Below are 19,126 nucleotides of genomic sequence, written 5' to 3' on the forward strand. Positions count from 1 at the left end.
CGCAGATCTGGCCCAAGTGCGGATATAAAAATAGTACTCGTGAATGTCCTTTGTGAATTCCCAAAGTTGTAAACTTAGACGTTTGGTCAAAGTTTAGACCAAACATCTAAGTTTACGTTTGTGTAGCAGGCCCAAAATATTTTTCCGAAGCAGAGTGCCCGGTAATTTACTAAAATGACAAAATAATGCTCCTCCTCAAGGTGCTGCTGTGCAGCGTAATTCAGGTGAACACTAACAAAGGTAAAGCAATAATCTTTAATGCAAACATTTGTAACTATATCGTTTGTAGTTTTAGAAAAACACTCAACTCACTGAAGATGGATCTCAATAAACATGCCAGCTTAAAGAACAGGCACGTATAATAGCAATGACGTTCATTTTATTGATCTCAGAAGGATAAATACCTGCACAAGCCCTGCCAGGACTTGAACCTGTGATCTGCGGATCCCTGGGCATCAGACTGCCACTGTTATCTTACAAGCTCATTGATGGTTGGTGCCAAATGCAAGCACATGCAGTGTACGCCTGGGTCGTTACTGCACTATTCATAATGTGACTTCTATAATGCGGGGACTTAAAGGGGTGAGATTAGGCCTGGGCGGAGTTCAAATAGCTCTGCGAAGTGACCAAAAACCTCTGCCAGGCTTCCCGGAGTTCCCCAAGCAGAGGAGTGCATTAGGCCGGGCCATTTCCGCTGCTTTTTAGCGCCTGGCGTTTGTGACGCACTGGAAAATGATTGCGAGCAGCGCCATGCGCAGCGCAAGAGGCCGCTCGAGTAGATGTTCCACTCGAGCGGCAGCTTCCTCAACACAAACTGAAGTTTTCTTAACAAAAGCGGTTGCAATCATCCGTGACTGCCAGAACTAAGCGTTGGTGAGTGCAAGCAAGGAAACAAATTCGACTCAGCGCGTGTTCTGTGGACTGCCGAAAACTCGGCGAACAGAGTAGGGTTCTGTAGTGTCCTGGTTTCAGGCCTAGGAATCAGAGGCGGGAGGACACACATGTGCTGTTGGTGGTCAGCACTTAACTTAACCACGCCCGGAGCCCCGGGCTTTTTATTAACTCCCCTTACGTTTCCAACGCTCACGTTGGACTCAACCAAACCCCTCTACGCTGGAGGGGTAAACAGGACAACAGTGGGAGGGGGCGTGTGCTGCAGTGGTACGCCCCACTGCCAGCAACACTACATTCCTCCTTTACCTGGGAATAAAACAAAAACTGGAGCAATGACAGCACACAAATTGCTTCATAGTCATTGGGTGTGCTGTAACAAACATAAAGTACTTTCTTTTACAGTCTCTGTGGAACATGTCGCCGGCAGAGTCCTTGGAGACACCGTGAGACCCACCACATGCAAAACACAACAACAGAACAGTCTTACTTTATTCTCGGCGGGGTCACAATCACGGTCTGCTCAACGCCAGCACTGTGCCACGAAGTCCCGATACTTCTGGGAGGGTCTGGGGCACGGACGTAGACTGTACTTTGCTTGGCTCCGCCCCTCCGCTACGGTCTGGGGTGGTTCTTCAGAGTCTCTGGTTTCGCTGGTGCTGGGGTCTTCTGCTGGTCTACTGGGTTCTCGATCGCTCTGGGTGGTGTTGCCGGATTGGCTTATCGGGGTTTCCGTTCCAGTTGGTTCTGACGGTCTGCATGGAGGGGCTGGGCGCCAGTCGTCCAGTCCTTGATCATCACCCCCTTCGGGCACTTTTTTAAAGAAAGAAATGTTTCTTGTCACAACCTCTCCATTTCTCATGGCGGTGATCATTGTCCCCTTCATCTCCGTCACTCTCCAGGGGTCAAGTTCAAATGGTAGACTGAATTTTCCGCCAGGGTGGCGGTCTTTAACTAGGACTGTATCTCCGACTTGAATGAGGCTTTCCGCCGCTCTCCGTCTCTGGGACGCGTCCTGGTTGTTCTTGGTGCGCTGTTCCATGGACTGGTTTCTGGGGGCTGGCGTTAGCTCCCACGTGGGATGGTGCGGGATAGTGTCCAGAATTGCTCGGTTGAAGGAGAGTCGACTTGGAGAGACTCCAGTGGTGCAATGGGGAGTCAAGCGATATTCTCGAAGAAATTGGTATAGGGCTAGTTCTAGACTGTGGCCGTCGGCTATTGCAATTTGGATTGTTTTGTTTAGAGTTCTCATTAATCTCTCGACCTCCCCATTGGCTTGGGGCCATCTTGGTGTTATCCGTTTGTGTCTGATTCCGTGGCTCTGCAGGTATTCTGTGAACTCGCTGCCATTGAATGGGGATCCATTGTCTGTGCGGAGTTCTTTCATGAGCCCATGGGTGGCAATGATTTTTTCGAACTTTGGGATCACTTCCGACGCCGCCGTGGATGCCACGATTTCCACTTCAGGATAGCGAGAGAAATCATCTACCACAACGAGCATGTACCTGCCGCCGGGGAGGCTGCCGAAGTCTGCGCTCGCTCGCACCCATGGGGAAGTAGGACCTTCTTCGGTGATTATGGGTGCTGGGGGGTTAGGTAGACTTGTCGCTAGGCACACTGGGCATCTCTGGACCACTTCTTCGACGGTTTTGTCGAGCCCTGGGAACCACAGTTTGCTTCGAAGTCTGTTTTTAGATTTCACAATCCCTTGGTGTGATCCGTGCGCCAGCAAGGCGGCTTGTTGGGTAAGGCTGTTGGGCAGCACAAGGCGAGGGCCCCTCAGGAGACATGCTTCGGCTGAAATGGACAGTTCGTGTCTGACTTGGTATAGGGCTCTCAGGACAGTCTGGGCATCTGGGGTGCGAAATGACGCTGGGCTTTGGAGCGCCTTCCAATCGCCAGATTCTACAGCCTGGATCGCAATCTGGAGGCAGTCGTCGTCCTTGGTGGCTCTCGCTACTTCCTCCAGGGACATTGGCCGTGGTCTTGACCGTTCAACGATTAGCCGGACGTACTCTTCCGTGGCAGCTGCCTCGGCTGCTTCTGCATCGGTGACCGGACGGGCGTGCCTCGATAGATAGTCCGCTGGATTTCGGGTGCCGGGTCGATATTCCACCGTAAACTGGAACTCTTGCAACTGCAGCACCCACTTTTCGATTCTTGGGGGTGGGCGAGAGGATGAGCCTTGAAAGAGTGGGATGGGGGGCTTATGATCGGTGACCACTGAGAAAGGGTGCCCGTAGAGGTAGATGTGGAAATGGCGGCATTCCCACAGAATGGCGATGGCCTCTCTCTCGATCTGCGAGTATCTTTGCTCGGTAGGTGTTAGGGTGCGGCTGGCGTACGCAACTGGGGCCCACTCTCCGCACGCTTGCTGTTGAGACAGAACCGCCCCGAGGCCTGTTGGGCTGGCATCGACCACTAGTTGTGATTCGTGTTGCGGGTTGAAATAGGCCAGAGTTGTGTCCGCAGATAGAGCTGCTTTGGTCTTTGCAAACGACTCCTGTTGTTCCGGGCCCCATGTCCAGGAAGCAGTTGATTTCGTGAGGTCACGAAGGGGGCCTGTCAAATCCGACAGATCTTTGATGAAGCGCCCGCAGTATGTTACCATGCCCAGGAAGCTGCGGACGGCTGTTACAGACGTGGGGGCTGGCGCGTTGTGGATGTCCTTGACCTTTTCTGGATCTGGGCCTACTCCTTGATCAGAGAACTTGTACCCAAAGAAGCTGATGTCTTTGCGTAGGAATTCACATTTGTCCTTGTGAAGGGTCAGTCCTCTCTCCTGCAACCGGGTGAATACTGTCTGGAGGCGTTGGATGTGTTCCTCCAAGGTCGGGCGTGGACCAGGATATCATCGCTCACGTTGAGCACTCCATTGAGGCCTTGCAGTACATTGTGGATGATGTTTTGGAAGACTTCGGCTGCACTTGATATGCCAAAATTGAGCCTGGTGTATCTCCAGAGGCCTACGTGGGTGGAGAAGGTCGTGATAGAGCGGTAGTCTGGGTGAAGAGGGACCTGATGGTATCCTGACCTTAGGTCCATCTTGGAGAACCACTTGGATCCAGCGAGCTCCCCGATGATGTCGTCGATGGTCGGCGTCAGGTGGCGTTCTCTTTTGATGGCTAAATTGGGGAGGCGCATGTCTACACAGATTCTTACTGCATCGGGTTGCTTTGGCTTCTTGGCGACCACAATGGGGGATACCCATGGTGTGGGCCCGGTCACTCGTTCGATGATGCCGGCCTGTTCGAGCATTCGCAGCTCGGCTTCGACTTTCGGTCTGAGGTGAAACGCGATGCGTCTGTGCCGGAGGGCTACTGGGGCCACTGACTGGTCGATGTGGAGTCGGACAGGAGGCCCTCTTAGACACCCGATGCCCTCGAACAGCGAGGAATGTTCTGATACCAGGTGATCCAAACCGTGGGCTTGCACTGTTAGGGCAAAGTGAATCAGCCTGAGCTCTCGCGCTGTCTTGCAGCCAAGGAGGAATCCTGATCCTTCCTGGGATACGTAGATCTTTGTCTGCAGTTGCGTAGAGTCGTGGGACACAGTAGTTCGGAATACACCGCACAGGCGCAGCGGGCGACGAGTCCCATAGGCGAAGACTTGCACTCTGGTGGGGTGGAGTGTAGGAGCGTTCTCTAGATCCTGGTATACGCTGGCGGCCATGAGGTTTATTGTTGCGCCTGTGTCGATGAGGGCTGTGACGGATTGGCCATGCACTTGGACGGTGCACTTTGGTTCCGTAGATGACGTGGCTGCTAAGGTGTTGAGCATGCGTACCACGTGGACGGATGCGGCGTCTTCTTCATCGTCATCCATGTCGCTGCTGGCGGATGTGTTCGGTAGCAGAGCCATCTGTCGCACTCTCCTGGGTGGGCCACTCTGCTTCTTCCTTTGCGACGATAAGCAAACACTCGCATAGTGGTTGGCTTTGCCGCAGGCGCTGCAGATCTTGCCTTGGGCGGGGCACGCGCCTTTGTGGGGAGTGGCGCCTCCGCACCACATGCATGCTTGGTCGTGGGCGGCTTGGACTGGCTTCGGTCGCCCTTTGCGGGGTGGTCTCGTCCGGTTATCTGGAGTTTGCGACCTGATGGCGCAGACGGGTTCTGTTTTGATTGTGACAGCCGGGCTAGGCTCCATGTGGGCGGCACGGGCTTTGGAAAGTTCTTTGGATCGCCCCAGGGCTAGGATGTCGCGCATAGACATGGCGTCCGTTTCTAGCACCCTCTCGCGCAACTTCAGGGAGGCGCACCCCTGTATAAACTGGGCGCGGATTTCGTCTTCCACATCCGGGAGGGTGCACGTGCTGGCTAACTTCTTGAGCCGAGCGTAGAATACATCTACAGACTCTTCAGGTAGCTGGCGGGCTTGGCGAAATAGGAAACGTTCGTAGTCCGCGCTGGCAAACGGTTCAAAATATCTCGTGATGGCATCCCGTAGGGTAGCGTAGGTGTGGGGCGGGTCTCCTTCCGTGATGTCTTTGGAGATGTCGTGGATTGCCTCCCCTCCCAGGTGTAGGAGCATTGCGCGACGTCGCGCCACCGCAATTTCCGCTGCGATGAAGTAGTTTTCGAGACGCTCTACCCATTTCCTCCACCGGGCAGCCTGTGAAGGGGGTGTCCCTGTGATAGCGAAAGGCTCTAGAAGCGGCACGTTGGCCATGACAGCTGAAGCAAGGCAGGGGGGGCGACAGGTCGGGCCCCAGACGGTCGTGCAGGCCTCTGCAGACACCAGCGGTGGATCCTGGCACCGTGGAGGGCCCGTAGGCTTCGTTCCGCGAGATGCGTGAGGTTCGGCAGGGTCCGTTTGCACGCGAAATGCGTGAGAGATGGCCGGGAGGTCACGTAGCGCGCCAGGACCTGGAGCCGGGCGTCCAACGCGCATGCGCGGGAGAGCCGTGGAGCTGCACGGGGCCTGTGCAGAGGAGAGCGACGCAGCCTGGGGGCCAGAAGCAGTGGGGAGCAGCAGGAGGGCTCCTAGCGGTACCTGTCGGCGTGGATCCGGTCTGTACAGCTGAGTAGGACGCGGGACGGCACAGGAGGCAGTCAAGAGTCGTCCCAGGGCACCGGTGAGCGTAGCGGCACCAGGGGGGGCAGGCAGGCCGAAAGCGCTGTCGAGGCGGGCCACAGCGGGTCGTCGGCGGCCAGGGGTGCCGGGCAGCGTGGCACGTGCAGGTTGCACGGCGCTAGGCAGCTGGAGTGCACACGTGTGGAGGTGGTGCGATAGGGCACGCGACAGGGTGGACACTGGACCACCGTCGTCGCCAGTGTAGTGTCCTGGTTTCAGGCCTAGGAATCAGAGGCGGGAGGACACACATGTGCTGTTGGTGGTCAGCACTTAACTTAACCACGCCCGGAGCCCCGGGCTTTTCATTAACTCCCCTTACGTTTCCAACGCTCACGTTGGACTCAACCAAACCCCTCTACGCTGGAGGGGTAAACAGGACAACAGTGGGAGGGGGCGTGTGCTGCAGTGGTACGCCCCACTGCCAGCAACACTACAGGTTCAAAGCTCAGGCTTAGGTGAGATAGACCCCACGGGTGTCAAATGACGATTATGGTGTATCTTGGAGCAATGGGTGATTATCCTAAACACAGTTAGCCTTTAACTGATACTTAAATGACAGCACTAGCTCTGGACAGATGGGGAAGACACTAATAGCTATTGGCTGCCTATGACTTACGATTACTTCATGACAACTTAGTTACCCATGACTTCTTGGGTGGATGATGGAATATAAAGATTACTCATTTAGGTCAATAGGTTTTACTACTACTCCTACTCAATTAATTCAAATTCAGTGGACCCAGTTCACAAAGCTTTTCCTGTAATGAAAAATGATTTACTCCTGAAATAGATGTGGCTTACTTCATAAATTCTCGGCGTAAGTTAGAACTATATATGGAAAAATAATTTGTGTTTACCCGAAAATGATGAATGGCCGAGTCATCCCTATCTGGATCCAAACCTGTATCTAGCTGGTTGCAAACAGATTTGTAATAAATTATTATTATTTCATCCATCACACCACAAAGTGAATTGTCTCTTGGTGCGTTTAATAATGATTTATTATTACCCAATCCAATGCCACTCATTTTCTTCACTTCTCAGGGATTACAAGCTTATTCCTCGTTTATAGCTTCAAAATATAGTATTGGTTGGTAAAAGTTACAAATATTTATTTTAACATTTCACCGGCCAATGTTTATGTTTAAGTTCTTTGAAGTAAAAAATGTTAATCATCTAATTTAGTAACCTCATAGCAGACTATTGTCCTTAGAATATAAGGTTCAATGTAATGGCCAACTAGATCCGCATGTGACTAGACCAGCTGAAATTAACTCTTTTTGTCCAGGCCTGTCAAAAACACAAGAGAAAATCCCACTTGCCAAAACCAGAGTTTCTTTTTTTTTTTTTTTTTAAACCTTTATTGTACAGAAAGCGCTCACAGATACGGGCCTACAACCCATCGGGCCGGCCACCACAATAAAAGAAACATAGCAGGCAATACAGAAGCTCCCACAGGACATCACAGCAATCCATATGAGAAGCAAAGGCAAGAAGCCACCGAGCAACCATCACGTACAGGATGAGAGAAGGTTGATTTTATAATAGAAGAAAGGGTGTCTCAGAATAAGGGCAATCCGTAAAGTCCAGAGGGCCGTGGTGGGCCGCGAACAAGCAGCAATATCGAACACAGGAAAATTCAAAAAGAACAGGTACATTTTGGCAAAGTCAGAACGTGAGTCCCACAGTAATAAGCAATTGCAACCGCTGCCCAGCGCCCTCCCACCACTACGAAAACACACAATAATACACAGAACTAAAAATAGGCTTGCAAAACAAAGAGCCCTCTGCCACAACAACCCGGGGGAGGAAAGAAAAAGGGGGAGAGGGGAAAAAAAAAAGGGGGGGAAAAGACATAGGAAAAAAGGGGGGAGAAGTAAGAACGCAGCATCACTGCACGCGCCCCACGGCTAACGAAGCACTCAAGAATAGATCAGCACATGGAACCAGTGGTAACAGGAGGAATGAATGCGTAGGAAACCGTGACGGCAGGAATACCAGAAGGCCCATGCTAGCAAAAACACCCCAGGGGGCCACATGCCGACACCGCGTCTCGAAAAAAGGGGATACATAAGAGCCATAGAACCAAAAAAAAAGGAATGAGGGGAAAACACAATACAACAGACCCCCCCCCCCCACCCCGCACATCCCACCCTGCACCCCTGCAGAAGGCTATGGCCTACCCCCCGGCAGCGTGCCTGTCGCCCTAATCAGAACCCGAAATATAGAAGAGATAAAAGTAAGCAAGAACCACAAAGACAAAAAAAGAAGGGAAAACAGGGAAGTAGGAACGGGAGAGGAGCCATATAATCAAAACCCCATCAGCTCCCACCCTCCCGTCCGAAGATACTCAGAACCCACGGGAAGATAATAAGCACAAGGATAAGCTCCAGGAACATGAAGGAGAATCGAACATAGTCATACAGTTACAAACGGATCATCCGGCCATACCGCAAGATAACAGTCCACCGAGGCAAGTTCATCTCAACCCTGTCCTTGTTTATCCCAAGCTGTAGTCGTCCAACGCACAAGGAACCAGATCATGTTGAACAGGAGGTGAATAACAGGGAGTCCGATCGGCAATCCACACAAGTCATATCGATTGTGACCCGGATGAACCGGAAAGGACGGCAACCACCTCAGGCAATGCAGGCACAGTTCCGACGACAATATGAGGGAAGCCGATCCGGCGGAGCAATGACAGGATCTTCGTTCGGCCATTCGAGGCAAAAAGGGAAAGGGAGATCCAACAAGGCCGGTCCGGAAGGGACCCGGCCGGCGGACCCCCTGTACAGGGGGGAGCACAGGATGAAGGAGGGCAGTAGACATCCGTACACCCACACCAACGGTAGCCGCCGGGTCCACGACCTCCAGGAAAGTTCCAGCAGCACACAACAGAGATGAAGCCGCACACACCGGGGGGGGCTCGGCAGGCCCGGCAAAATGATCCTCCTCCAGGTCAATGATAGGCGCGGCCATGGGAGCACTCCAGGAGCGCAAGGCGGCGAGGATGTCACCAAGCGTAGGCTCACCTTTACGGTATTCAGCAAACGTGCCATGCGGCGGACCAGCGTCGCCAGTCTCGGCCAGTCCGAGAGACATGGGGTCGGCCGCCATCTTAGAAGCCCGGAGGGGCCGCGGCAAACTCCGACCCCCGTCCGGACACCAGCGGGGCAAACAGGATACAGCCGACCACCAGCAGAGGCACCACCAGAGCAGGAAGGGGGGCTACCAGAAGAAGGCGGGTCGCCGGCTCCCCACACGCTACCGGCTCCGTTCTCCGAGTCCGGGCGGAGGGACTCAAAATGGCCGGACCGGAGAACAAAGGGGAGATGGGCCACATACACGGTCAACCCCGTCCATGGAAGGCAGCGCCCCAACACCAGGCCGCAGGACCGCCGGATCAGGCCCGGATAGCCGTAATCGGTCTAATTGCACATCGGCCTCTCCGACCGAACCCACACCGCCACCAAGGGCCGGCCACAGCGCTCCGCCCCGCCCGGGCGCCGCCAAGGAGTGTCAGGCCCGCTCGCTCCGGAGGCCCCGAAGCAGACAAGGGTGCAGCCCAGGATCGGCGGCACCCAGGAACAAACGGATCAAACGGTAAGTGCCTGTGAAATGTCGTAGTTCCATAGTCTATCAAAGAATACTTCCCGGGGCAGGATAAAACACAGGATAGACGTTCCAGACAGGAAAGCGAACGGAGCCGAGCTAAAACGCGGCCATCTCGGACGCGAGCTTGGCTCCTCCCCCAAAACCAGAGTTTCGAGGGAAATGTGTATCCTCCATCAGGGCAGAAAAAATGACAGTTCATCTTTTTTTCTTGACGTTGGATAATGATGCTCTGAGTTATTGGTCACATCTTCCTGTATGATGAGTCCGCGTCGTGCAAGGTGGTGTTTGTAGCTCACACATTATTCTCATGCTATTCCAGGCTGCCTGCAGTGAACACAGATCTGCATGGGTCTGTGACTGAAGCTGCATAAAGATGGGAGAAAGGTCTGCTGCGCCCATCACTAGGCGCTTTGCCTACACATCCTGCTTCACTAGTCATGTGCAATTGTTTCTGTAACTTTGTGGGATTAACTCATGACAGGTGATCAGGCTATATATGACTGGTGACGTGTGACTATGCAAGGGCTTTAGGGGCTATTGGAGTCAGGACAGATAAAGCTCCAAATCAAAGATACTTTTAGGATGTGTTTGTTACCTTGTATCCAAGAAACGAGATGCGGATTTCATGGCAGTTTTCTGCTCCAGTACCAGTGCATAAGGCATTGGCAGCCCCAAAAATCTCAGCCGGGGAATGGGAGGCTGGGCATGTTCTGCACCCAGACTGTAATTTAGCGCGCATGACGGTTTGTCTGGCCTAAGACGCTGGCCAAAGCGGCTTGCACACTTGGAGTGGGCACACCACTCCTGCCTTGCTCTGTGAGCAGAGCAGCCCCGCCCTGCCCCAACCCAGCTGAGCAAGGACGGAAAATCAAATGATAATAACAATGAGTTATTATCATTTTATTTTTTCCTTGTAGGCCTGCTCAGTGGGGTGACGCTGATTTTGTTTGCTAAGGCTTGTTTTATCCTGTATGATATATTCTCACAAAAGGGCGAGTTTCAGGAGTTGTTCTATATTTATTGTTGAAGGTGTGCTCCTATTTATTTTTACAATGACTTTCTCATTTGTGTAGAAGCGTGCAGCTGTTACGTTGATATTTTGGGTACTGTCTTCCCACTGTGGGTCTTATCTTCTATATGATGGTTTGGCTGTAATCAAAGAACTGACCTGTGATTGTCCTAATGTTATTTGTTGTTATGATAGTGACTAGATAATCAATCACACTGTTGCATAATTGGGATAACTATGTACATTGTTTCAATAAGTCCCTTCTAGTTGTACCATTGAGAGTCGAGAGTTGCACTAGTGTTTTCATGTAGTTGGGGTATATTTCTATTTGGATGACAATACTCACCTCTATTAGGGGTGCACTGGCAGTTCTCTGTTGGCAAGAACATGCTCCTGTAACCACACATTGTGGTGTGTATTAGTTGCTGATCAGACAATGGCACTCCGTGATGCGCAACTGAAAGTTATTAGACGGCACAGATCATGACTGTCGATTCACCAAAATGTCATGGGTAGCGGAAGTGACATCATGCACCCTTTGACTTTAAAGACATAACAGGAAGTGATAGCTTACAGCCTTAGACCCTGAATCTTCCTAGGATCCAATGTCACATGATCTAAAACATGATGGCATTACAATAATTGACATCACTGAAGTTCCATAATAACTGCATGAATATTATAAGAGCATAACATTGAAAAATGTCTACTTTAGATGCCACCTACATTGGGGCACAGATATTATAGGAGTTGGCCTAACGGCTAGGGCGCTCGACCTCGGACCTGGGGATCTGGGTTCGAGTCTCGATAACGACGCCAAAAAACCTCCTGTGATTCTGGGCAAATCACTTAATCTCCCCGTGCTTAAAATGAATGTATGTCCTCATGTAACGTAACTGGTGATATGTAAAGCGCTCTGATACCTGATTCGGTTCGGGTCTAGTTCGCGCTATATATAAAACTCTGCAAAAAAAAAAAAAAAGAGAACATTGCTCATTTATCTTTGTGTTACTTGAAAAGTCATGCGTTTGTTAGAAAAGCATATAGTGCAACAAAGCACAGGACAGCATTGTGTACATAAATTATTCATACAACAAACTGCCTTGATTTCATTGTTCAACGAGTGTATACTGCATTGAAAAATGTATTGATAAATTAAAGGGAGAGCTAAAAAACGGAACATAGTAGTAGATATGTAAACCTAGAACCATTTTACAAGCCCCATTCGTCTCTGCCGCAAAATCAAAATAACTAGGCTTCAGTCGTCATTGTTTTTCATATCCTGACTGTGGTGCAGGTGCAAGATACAGTGATGGAAAGCCAAATTCCATATCTTCATCATGCTTCAGCTCTTTGGTTGTTACAACTCTCACCACACAAAATCCAGTAGAGAAAGTGTTTCAAGTCACATGGCTTGGAGCTAGCATGATGGCACTGGGCACTTTAATTTTGAAAGTTGTGAAGTCTAATGTGTAACATGGATTAATAAAAAAAGAATATTTGTAACTTTACTTGTGGCATGAGAAAGAGAAGGCAGGGGCTACAAGCAATCTCTTGTCATTTTTAGGCCTGAGAAGCCATATCAAGACATGTTACTCAAGTCAGGCTCAGCTTTAAATGGCTATTCCATCTTTAGTGCCCGCTATTTCGCCTGGCACAGAAATTAAGGCTAATGCATGCAAATGGTACTTGCACTCAGTTTATATGCGTTCTTCCCTCATTTGTTTTACATTTTGATAAGTTAGTTGTAAATGTGAATGTAAATTGGGAGACAGCACAAGTTGCACCCTGCTCCCTATCAATGACAATTCTTAAAAGAGTGCCAATAAAGGTTGTGCTCATTTTAGACTAACACCAGGGTCTTAGTTACCCAATGATTATATAGATGCCATGTCCAAAATACTTCTGGGCCTCTTCACAAAGGTAAATTTGGTCATAAACTTACTTTACTTATACCTGCCAAGAACTCGTACAGGGATTCCTGGCGGGCACTAGCACGTGTATGCGTGGAGAGATCTCCATCTCGACTAAGGAGTTCTCTGCACTCACACGTTCCACTAGAAGTGGGAAAGTGGGTGTTCCACAGGTTGCTCAGCCCTGGAAGTTTTGAAAGGCCACAAATATGGCTGTTTGATGCCATTCACAAACTCCTCTCCCTCCTCTTTCCACTCTGGATGTTTCCTCCAACCAAGGACTGATATAAATGTATTTTCAGGCTGGGAAGGGAATGCCATATGATCTTCAAAGGAATACACAGTGAAACCTGCACATCCCAGCTTTGCATGCGTATTCCTTGCAACGTTTATGAAAACCAGAAAGAAGCAGGCACGGCCCTAGCAGTCAAGAATGGTAGAGCTGAGGCCGGGGTGGAGGGGGGGGGTTCGACTTACGACTTACGACGACGAGGGAAACTTCAATAAAATGTTTCAACCATCGTCGTATGTTGGATCAGAATGCCCCCCCCTCCTCTGCTCCCCCCCCACTCTTACCTGCAGGGGCCACGCCTCGAAAGAAGTAAATGCACACTTGTACGTAGATGTACACCTGCAAGCGGAGAACTACTACTTATTTTGTGAATTGATCCCAATGTGTAATTATATATTACTTCTTATTTTTTTGTATACTTCCTTCAAAGATGAGACTTCAATATACAAAAAAATAGAACGTTTGCATAATTTTTAGAGACTTTTTTACAGCAATAATAATTCAGTTTCCAGTGACAATCTGCCTACTCATGCATTCTTAGGCCAAAGACGTAGAATTGCCCAGGACATGTCTTTCCACATGGAGGAGCTCAAATATTTCCTTGTGGTAAAAATATTTCTCTTCGGAGTGTGTGATGAATGACATACCTTATCCCCTCTACTCCAGATGATTTTTGGAGCTGGCTCTCCAGTGATTGGGATTTCAAGACGCAGTTTGGTCCCAGCTACGACAACCACAGTGTTGTCTGGGTAATTAAGAGAGTCAAAGTGGATTTTTGGCGGATCTGCAATGGAAGATGCAAGATTCATTATTTTATAAATTGTCTCATAGTCCACTGTTCATAAGCTAGTCATACGATACACTTCATCATTTGATACAGATTGTTTACAATGCACAATGTGTGTAGTAGGGTGTCGGTTCAAATATATGCACGACACTGACTCCTAACACTTCCAAAAAAAGGGCATTTCACCCAGGGTAGTGAGCGCTATATAAATGCTACAATGCAAAAAAATAACATAATTAGAGCATCAGACATTGTGCAGCAGAAATCTCAAGTTGTTCCAATATATCCCATTTGCATGCTGGAAAAATGCTAAACTACAAGGACCCAGGATGCAAAGGCCAACAAGCGAAAAAAAACTCTTGATATTGAGTTTCACACAATAGACAGGGATTTGTGTCACCAAACCAGTCTACCAATGATGGACTTTCTTATGGAGGAAAGTCACAGCTTTCTGTCCTGGAAACATTTTTTCATGGAAAACACCACTACCCATGGGTTACCACAACGTGGACTGACAAAAGCGGTATGCTAGGCTGCATGTGCTGCATAGCCACAAGACACAAGATCACAGGTGAGAGCGTGTAGGCACTTTATTGGAGCTTACCAATGATCCGCTCTCTGACAACTACGACAAATAGGCCCCCAAGGCACAGTTAGTTTATAAGGTTCTGGGGTATTCCACCTTAATATCGACTCTGGAATATCATGCTACTAGTATATCATGGCTAAACTAGGGAGGACCAAAATATCATGAACATAAGTGCAGATAGGCAAGTATAGATTTACTTTACTTAACTTGACAATATATATGTCTTCAAGGTATGTAGATATGGAATTCAGAATAGTAAATCTACACATATCTTATATTTACTTACCTTCTCGATATTTTGGTCCTCAATATTTTGGTCATGATCTTTTGGGAGCACAATGTGTCTGTTGTTGATATTTCAAAACACAGAACAAAAACACCAGAACAACCTTCTTGCAGAACTGTGTTTCTGACAGCAGCGCAATAATACAATTGTGACTATAGGCCAGCCATGCGGTATGATTAAGTTTAAGGCTGAATGCAACTTTTTGTACCTGTTTGATCACCTCCTCACTTCCCATTTGTATCCCTTTTGTAGGCCCTGTAATGTCCTCCCTCTTACAACTAATTGAGAAAAAAAGGAGCCCCACTCAACCCTGCTCAACATTATAACCATATTCTCACCATTGGTGAGGACTGGGGCCAGAGGTGTCAGAGGCCACTTCTCCTCAATGATAACAGCATTTTACAGCTCACGGAAGGAGAATGGAGCACTTTTTCCTTGAGAGAATAAGGGCCAACACCGCCTTGTACATCATTTACTACAGAGATTATAATATTTGATGGAGTGAACAGAAAACATACACCTAGCGCCAAGCAGGGAGTTCTGCTAAAGTTGTTTTTCTTTCTGAACATAAGATGCATGGTAGAAAGAATCACTCGAGTTCTGGGACCATTTAGTTATTAGGCCAAAAGATGAGTGTCTTATGTGGTCCTGGAACTCTGAGGTATTTCATGTCCTAAAATCAGTGGGTGTTTTAATTACCACAAGGATTCATATATATTCTGGGATTGGTAATTTAAAAAGAAATTGTAAATAGAAACTGTAAGTCTCAGAATGCAATAAATACGGCTAGGTTTGCCAATCGTGTATGGCTTGTGAAAGCTTTGTAAGAGGTAGAAAGGCCTACTTTTAAATGAGAGCCCTGTGTTCCCTAAAAGAGGGCCTCTAAAAGAGGGGGAAATGGGGCGAGAACCTGTCGAAATCTGGTGCTAAGGCACTAGGGGGAATAACTTTGTCTAAACAGCCAGGTTTTAAGATTTTTCCTGAAAGTAGCCTTAAGCAAGGGAAGAGTATTCCACAACCTGGAGGCACACACGCCGAAAGAGAAGCCCCCCATCTGGGCTTGTCTAATGTGGATATGGAGCATTTGAAATAGTGACAAAAAAGTTCAGCCTTTCCCGCCTTCTCACAACTATGTTCTTAGGCTTTGGGCTGACATTTGAGCCATTACGGAATGTTTCCAGCTCGGCAAGGGCCTAGTGTACCACAAGACAAAAGTCGCAGGTCAAGCTCCCCTGACCTAAGTACATCTTGTCGGCTATCTGCAGGTCAGGCAGTAGGAAGCCTCAAGGCCATTTTGGTCTTCCAGGTTTCAGCCAATATGGAATGAAATCTCTGACATGAGTGTTCCTGTCGCTGCCCCAATATTAGTGACAGGACTCTGTTCATTCATTGGTTAGGTCATGAAGGATGGTGTAGCAAGCTTTCAAACTCTGTAGCAACAGGTAGTTGGAATACATGGCAGCGGTAGTGACATCATTATACATATTGTATTAAATAATTACAATTGAGTAACAAAGTAGTTTTCTTATTGCTGGTATGTTCTGACATCAGTACAAGTCTGTAAATAACTGACAGTATTGTTTGGGGAGATATATGCTACATTTTTATTATAAAATGTAATGCTTTAGACCTAATAATACTGTGAAAGCACCCAGTTTGTTGTCTATATACATCATTTTTAGGTCTCGGCTAGACAGCGCTTGCGCTGTATCTTTGAGACATGCTGTAAATACTTTGTGGGCTTTAGCCCACCCATAGGCTTCCCATTTTCTAGCTCCATCTTCGCTTCACTATTCTTTCTCCCCATTTGTCCATGGCATGCATTTGTCATACCTCTTCCTGTATTTAGCCCTCCCTGAGAGCTGGGACCAAGTGCTACACCAATCCACTGGTCACCATTTCAGCATCTGGTTTATGCACTACTTTATTCTTTGTTGAAAAAACAGTTCAAACGATTAGTCTTGTTTTTAACTCCCTGAGAGCTCCTCTGTAAACAAGCTTGTAAATCTTTCTCTTATCACATCACATTGGCTGTACTTTCCAAGACTGAAGTCAAATGTCAGACACTGTTTATATGTCTTTGTTGTGTGTTCAGCTCTCTCAAGAACTCACAGATGTTTAGGGTAAGTCTTGTTGTCTTTAAATACAAAGGACGGAGGCCATTTGATCCCAAATCTTTTTTATGTGGGTAGCTTTTTCTAGGTAGGTTTCTGCTTTGTGTATTTTTTTTGCTCACCTGATTTGTCTTTGTATGGCCGTGCAACAGGAACTGCCTGCAGTGTGTTTTTTTTTAAACATCTTTTTACTGCAGTGTGTTGTTAAATGCATGGCAATGATTATTTGAAGTGAACATCTAGACGAGCTGCTACTTTCAGAATGCTACAGTGCTCAGACTTAATACAAATATTGCCAGTCTATTAACTAATGTAACAACCTGGAGTGGTGGGGTTGCGGGGGGTATAATATTTACACATCTTCAGAATACATTGTACCATCCTGACATGTTTTCTGTAAGTGCTTGACTGATAAAGGTATTGAAAGACCTGGAGAATTTAGATTTATGAAGTGAGCGAACACCACGATACAAACTATTCTTTCCACAGCCCCTTTGGTAAAGTGCATGTAACAAACAAACAAATAGAAATGGGTTCATCGAGGACGTTTCATTACTCCAATTTATGGGGGTGATTACTGCACCTTATGTTGTTTCAAAACCATTACTCCAGCATTAGAGGCTGCCTGACAGGCAATGTGAGGTGAGGCCTCTTAAGCCAAGCAAGTACACGAAGGCTAATTCAATCGTGCACACAATGTGCAGGTCTGAGGATGAGCCAGCCCAGCTGGCTGACAGCTTAGAGTAAAATTAGCTTGAGAATTCGCATGCAGATGTTACAAATGGGCCTTGAATTTACACAGCTCACACTCATGCCTCCAAGCTCGTGTGGTACTCTCCAAGCTGTCCCAGGTCAGACTTGCCACTTAACTTTGGGTTTTCATGCATAGTTATTTCCTTTTTTTTAACTTGCATGTCTTGTGATTTTCGAACGTTCGCATTGCTCCTTTTGTAATTACACAATCCTCTTGTGGAAATAAGGATGACATTAACCATGTTTTAATTTTATTGCACTTAATTGTATTTAAAAGGCATTACCCCCGTCACCTAAATCATAAAGGAATCTAATGTCTGGCAAGCAATACTCTTATTTAGTTTCCTTCGGTGTCTTTTACTTCACCTGAAGTATTACCTGGGAGTCTTCATCAGACATATTATTTAGATCTTGTGTTGTGCTAAAAGGCTGCACCAGTCCTCCCCTCAAATCCTTTCCATAATAGTGTTGCACACGTATGATGTCACTGTTAAAATGTGCAGTGATAATATGATGTCACTGTTACAATTTGCAGTGATAATATTCTTCTAATTTGAACCGTATTGTGAGGTTCAGTAGAAGAGGTGGCGAACTTTATGACAATAACAGCATTTGCACTTAAATACTGCAAGTAAATCCAATATGTTTCTAGTAATTTTAGTGGCGTTAAAAACCTTACATGTAGAATGGTTCCTTTAGTTCGTTTGAGTTATCCACAGTTTGTGCCTTGCAGTCTGAAGTGCATGGCCTGCCCCAGCTGAGAGATCTCAACATAAAGAATGTTTACATTTGATTCTGGAATATTTATTTTGCTCATTAGTCCTTTAAATGCAGGAATATGTGAAGCATAATCCTTGGAGGTGCTCCAAGCTGAACTGAGCCTAGATGTTGGTAGGGGCCTGCTTAAAGGGATTGCTGATCTATTCTTTAATTGGCTCTTGAGATTGTAAATTTAAGAAGTGGTATGAAGGAATCAGTTTTGAGAATTGAATGCTGAAGGTTGAGCTGCGGTTGTCGTTTTATGTGACTTCTTTTGAGCATTTGGCAATGCAATAACTTAAGTACAGTATTTAAAACATCGGACATGGCAGCCAAGGACCTGACCGCGAGTGGTCAATTGGTAATAACTCACCTGATTGAGGAAGGAGGTACAGGAGTTAAATTTTAATGCGCAAAACCAAGCTCCTCCAGTACACAGTGGTGACATAATAGCCAACACCAGCTATGGGACTGTTCTACTGCAGAGAACATGTATGTAAAAAACACCAGCCTCAGCGCGATACACAAATGCATTAACACTACCAATGCCTATAGCTCTTGGATTAAATAGACCTATTGGCTTTGCCAATGCTTTTTAATTTCAGCAGTGACGTCAACATGGAAAGCCCCGCAGCCCACAATGTGGTTTAACTCCAACCCAAGGCAGCATCAGCACCTACCTATCACATGAACTCTGCCAGGGATGTTCACTAAGTACAGGTCTGGTACAAATCCATAATCTCCGTCATCTTCCACCAGGGAATTTGCTATGATTAACCTGTGGATTCTTTAAAGATAAAATGAGCATGGTTAAAAAACAATGGTTGTCCAAAGAGGTGAAACATTAATTATGCACCCTTGTTTGTACATTTCATCAGCGTCATCATTGTAAATAGTGCACAGTGTATTTGGAAAGGTTATCAGGAGTCAGCATGAGTTCTGCATAGCCATTTTGACTCTTCTGCAGAAATACTTATTACATTACAGGCAGAGCCACTGCGTTTTTCGGTCTATTTTCACTCTGCCGAATTTGCCACATAATCTA

General features: G+C 47.5%; 1 protein-coding gene across 17 annotated transcripts in view; it reads right to left on the minus strand.

Annotated features, from left to right (window-relative positions):
- Positions 1 to 19,126, minus strand: part of MYBPC1 (myosin binding protein C1) — a 323,873-nt gene that overhangs the window by 103,639 nt on the left and 201,108 nt on the right. For all 17 annotated transcript variants that reach the window (XM_078675170.1, XM_078675161.1, XM_078675152.1 and 14 more), the window contains 2 exons: positions 18,762 to 18,868; positions 13,441 to 13,577 (listed from right to left, as the gene is read on the minus strand). In XM_078675170.1, coding sequence (XP_078531296.1) covers positions 13,441 to 13,577; positions 18,762 to 18,868 — 244 coding nt within the window. The remainder of the gene's footprint in view (positions 1 to 13,440; positions 13,578 to 18,761; positions 18,869 to 19,126) is intronic.

The sequence above is a fragment of the Lissotriton helveticus genome, chromosome 1_1 (assembly GCF_964261635.1).
Source record: "Lissotriton helveticus chromosome 1_1, aLisHel1.1, whole genome shotgun sequence".
NCBI classification, from domain to species: Eukaryota; Metazoa; Chordata; class Amphibia; order Caudata; family Salamandridae; genus Lissotriton; species Lissotriton helveticus.